The sequence below is a fragment of the Gaeumannomyces tritici genome (genome assembly GCF_000145635.1).
Source record: "Gaeumannomyces tritici R3-111a-1 unplaced genomic scaffold supercont2.9, whole genome shotgun sequence".
NCBI classification, from domain to species: domain Eukaryota; kingdom Fungi; phylum Ascomycota; class Sordariomycetes; order Magnaporthales; family Magnaporthaceae; genus Gaeumannomyces; species Gaeumannomyces tritici.
The window spans coordinates 274,705-278,421 of NW_008804553.1; the positions used below are offsets into that span (position 1 = coordinate 274,705).

General features: G+C 62.7%; 2 protein-coding genes across 2 annotated transcripts in view; one reads left to right on the forward strand and one right to left on the reverse strand.

Moving 5' to 3' along the window:
- Positions 1-354, forward strand: part of GGTG_12549 (hypothetical protein) — a gene marked incomplete at both ends in the record, with an annotated part of 712 nt that extends 358 nt beyond the window's left edge. The window contains one exon of the mRNA XM_009230449.1: positions 133-354. Coding sequence (XP_009228713.1) covers positions 133-354 — 222 coding nt within the window. The remainder of the gene's footprint in view (positions 1-132) is intronic.
- A 196-nt stretch (positions 355-550) lies between these two features.
- On the reverse strand, positions 551-3,186 carry GGTG_12550 (hypothetical protein; the record flags this gene model as incomplete). The annotated part of the gene is made up of 4 exons (XM_009230450.1): positions 1,672-3,186; positions 1,522-1,598; positions 800-1,450; positions 551-709 (listed from the first exon to the last, which is right to left on the reverse strand). Exons 1-4 carry the CDS (start codon positions 2,948-2,950, stop codon positions 551-553), a joined length of 2,166 nt encoding a protein of 721 aa, XP_009228714.1. The 5' UTR covers positions 2,951-3,186.
- Positions 3,187-3,717: the final 531 nt, after the last annotated feature.

Sequence of the window (3,717 nt, forward strand, 5' to 3'; positions counted from 1 at the left end):
ACTCCTCTCTCTCTCTCTCTCTCTCTCTCTCTCTCTCTCTCTCTCTATCCCTTGTTCTGCGTTACTGACAAGCACAAACAAAAAAAAAGATCACAGGACCGCGCCTGGCGCCTTATGGAAAACCAGGGCTAGCTCGAGACGGACGACTGGACCGTGGCGGGGACCGCGGCGGGCGTCGCGGCGGCCACGGCGGTGGCCTCGTCTGGCGGCGGCGGCGTCAGGGCTGGGGTGCGGCTGCTGGGCTGGAGGGGCCTGCTCGGCGCGGCCGGGTCGGGTAGCGTGGTCGGCATGGTCGGCTATCTGGGCTGGAGGTACGGGGTTAAAAAGGGGCAGCGGGAGGCTGTGGCGCTGTGATGGGCTTTTTTTTGGGGCAAGAGAAGATTTTGGGAAGCGCTGTGCTGTGTATATATGTATACCCCTGAATGTACTGTGTTTGTATTCGCTATGCTTGAAACTGGGAGGAAGGAAGGACGAAAGGCTGCTGCTTCATACCATCGACTTGACGCTCTCTAAAAGCAAAAAGAATACCAGAACCCAAATCTAGGCCCCTTCACAGCTTCGCCTTCCCGCCCACGAGCTTCTCCACCTCGGCGAACTGGTAGTAGTACTCGAGGCTCTGCGGGTTCGCTAGCGTGCCCGAGGGCTTGACCCTGGTGCCCGACACGATCTGCTTGACGGGCAGCTCGACCTTCTTCATGTTGACCGTGGTCTTTTTTTTGGTTTCGGGGAATGTCAGCAACAGAGCCCCAAAAATGCAAACAACAGACAGAAAAGGAAGAAAGAAAGGGGGGCAACAAACCGGAATCTCGGGCGTCTCAAAAATGTACTTTGGCACGTGCCGCTTCGACAGGTCCCGCGCGATGGCCTCGCGCACCTCGGCCTCGAGCCGCGCGTCGAACCGACACCCTTCCCTCATGAGCAGGAAGAGCATGACGCGCTCGTCCGGGTCGCCGGGCCTGCGCTGCCCGACGCAGAGCGAGTCGGCCACGCGGTCCGCGAACCGGCGGCCCTCGAGCACGCCGTAGATCTCGGCGGACCCGAACCGCACGCCCGACGGGTTCAGCACGCCGTCGGACCGGCCCAGGAAGTGCAGCCCGCCCGTGAGCGGGTGCACGGCGCAAAAGTCGCCGTGCGCCCACGCGTGCTCGAAGCGCGCAAAGTAGGACGCGTGGTACTTTGACCCCGGTGGCGCCCCTCCTGTTCCTGTTCTGTTGTTGGTGGTGTCACCGCCGCTCACGGCAGGGTCGCCCAGGTCGTTCCAGAAAAAGGGCGGGGCGTTGGGGAAGCTGTTGACGACGACGAGCTCGCCCGGCTCGCCCGCGGGCAGCTCCCGGCCGGCGCCGTCGGGCGACTGCGAGTCGAAGATGCGCACGTCCATCCCTAGCGACGGGCCCTGCGTGCCGCCGAGGTAGACGGGCGTGAGGGGGTTCATGACGCCAAAGGTGCCGGCCTGGTGGGGGGTTAGTGTTGGTGTAAGATGTAGGAATGAGAGGGAGGGAGGGAGGTTGTATAAAAACATACAATGTCGGTGCCCCCAGAGATGTTGCCGAGCTGGACGTGGGCCGGGAACCCCTTTTCGTAAAACCACTCAAAGAGCTCTGTGTCAAGAACAGCGTCGTCAGTCAACCTCACAGAAAGAAAAAAAAACATGTCACAGAAACAAAAACCCACGGTCAGAAAGCACCATCCCTGTCGAGGCCACAACTTTTAGCTTGGACAAATCCGCCAGCTCCCGCGGCGCCAGCCCAGCCTTTGCCAGCTCCAGCATCCACCTGGGGCTCACCCCCAGCTTGGTGACCCCCAACCTCCCCACCAGCTCGACCAGCACGCGCGGGTGGGGCACGAACGGGCTGCCGTCGTACAGCACCGTGCGGGCGCCCAGCAGCAGCGCCCCCGCGGTGGCCACGTACATGATCCAGCCCGTCGTCGTGAACTGCAGCGCCACCGTCGACGGGCCCACGTCCTCGTGCAGCACCGCCTCCTTGTAAAAGTTGAGCAGCAGGCCGCCCACCGAGTGCACGATGGCTTTCGGCGTGCCCGTCGTGCCGCTGCTGTAGCACACCAGGAACGGGTCGCGGAACGCGAGGCGCGCAAACGGCGGCGGCGCCTTGCCCCTGCCGGCCTTTAGCAACTCATCCCACGTCTCGGCCACATCGCCAACGTCGCCGCGCGCGTCGTTGTGGAAGCGCGGGATGGCCACGACGCCCTCAAAGACGTCCCCACAGCGCTCGCGCAGCCCGCGCGCCACGTCGGCCATCTTGGCGCGCAGGTCCGTCACTTTCCCGTTGTACAGGGCGGCGTCGTCGAAGAAGAGCAGGCGGGGGCGCACCTGCGCCGTGCGCTGCAGGATGCCGTCGGCGCCCATGTCGGTGGAGCTGGACGAGAAGACGGCGCCGACCCACGCGACCGCCAGCCAGACCAGCAGCGTCTCGACGCTGTTGGCGCCCACAATCACCACCCTGTCGCCCCGCCCGACCCCGCGCGCCGCCAGCGCCGCCGCCAGCTCGCCCGCGCGCCGCCGCAGCTCCCCCCACGTCACGTCGCGCGTCGAGGTGCCGCCCTCGCGCACCTCGGTGACGGCCACCCTGTCGTCCTCCTTGCCGCCGCTCGTCGTGCGCGCCGTCGGGTCGTTACTGGACCGGTCGCGGAAGTAGAGCGAGTTCTCGGCCCAGTTGAGCGACACGCCCTCGAACCAGGCCGGGACGGCGTCGACGGGCTGCGAGTGGTCCACCACGCGGCCGCCATGGTTGCCCTCGTGGATGTAGCCGGCCGCGTCCCAGAGGGTGGACCAAAAGGCGTCGCGATGCTGGATCGAGAAGCGGTGCAGGTCGGCGAACGTGGACAGGCCCGCGCCGCGCTCCCGGTTGAGCCGCTGCATGAAGCCGTACATGGCCGTGCTGGTCGGGTCCGGGTGCTCCCAGAGCTTCTTGGGCATGACGGTCGGGTCCATGGTTTTTTTTTTTTGGAGGGCCGCGCTTGGGTTAGGGGCTTTGTTTGGTGATTTGTGTTGACGCTGGCGTGTGATGACTTGTCTGACCGCTAACCTGGGTATAGATATGTATCTATCTGCCCTGTGTGTCGCAACGCGCCAACAAGACCGTGGAATGCTGGGCACAAGCAGAGCAGACACAGTCAGCCCCAACAAGCTCTCCCCTCAATACCCCCGGTCCGGGGATTGTGTGGGGGTTCCCCAGTAGAGTAGGGTGAGCAGGGGTGACGGACGAGCATGCGGGGGGATGTCCGTGCCGACCGCATAGGTAAAGTCTGGCGGCAACATTCCTGGTTGGCCGTCGGCACGCTCAGATCCTCCCCGAGGTGCCGAGGCTGCAAGGGCTGAGGGAGGGGGTAGCTGCCCAAGGTCGGCAAATAAGATGCGAGATATCATGGCTGCGTCTCATTGGGCACTTCGTATGTGGAAGAGAAAAGTTGATTATGGCAATTGCTATTCTGTACCAGCTATCATATCACACCCCCCCTTCTCCATGCTCGACCGAATTCATGCCGCCCTTTGCATCTCCACTTGGACGCCAAAACATGCTGGAAAAAAAGCGAAAATAAAAATAAAAAAGACTTGCTCATCAACACAAACAAGAAACCGGCCAGAGGCAGCGGCTCGAGTCAATACCCCTCCCTTCATTTCCTTGCTTCTCCCATTGCCGGATACCACCAGCCTCTATTCCCGAAATAAAGTGATCGCCATGAAAAAGAAAAGAATAC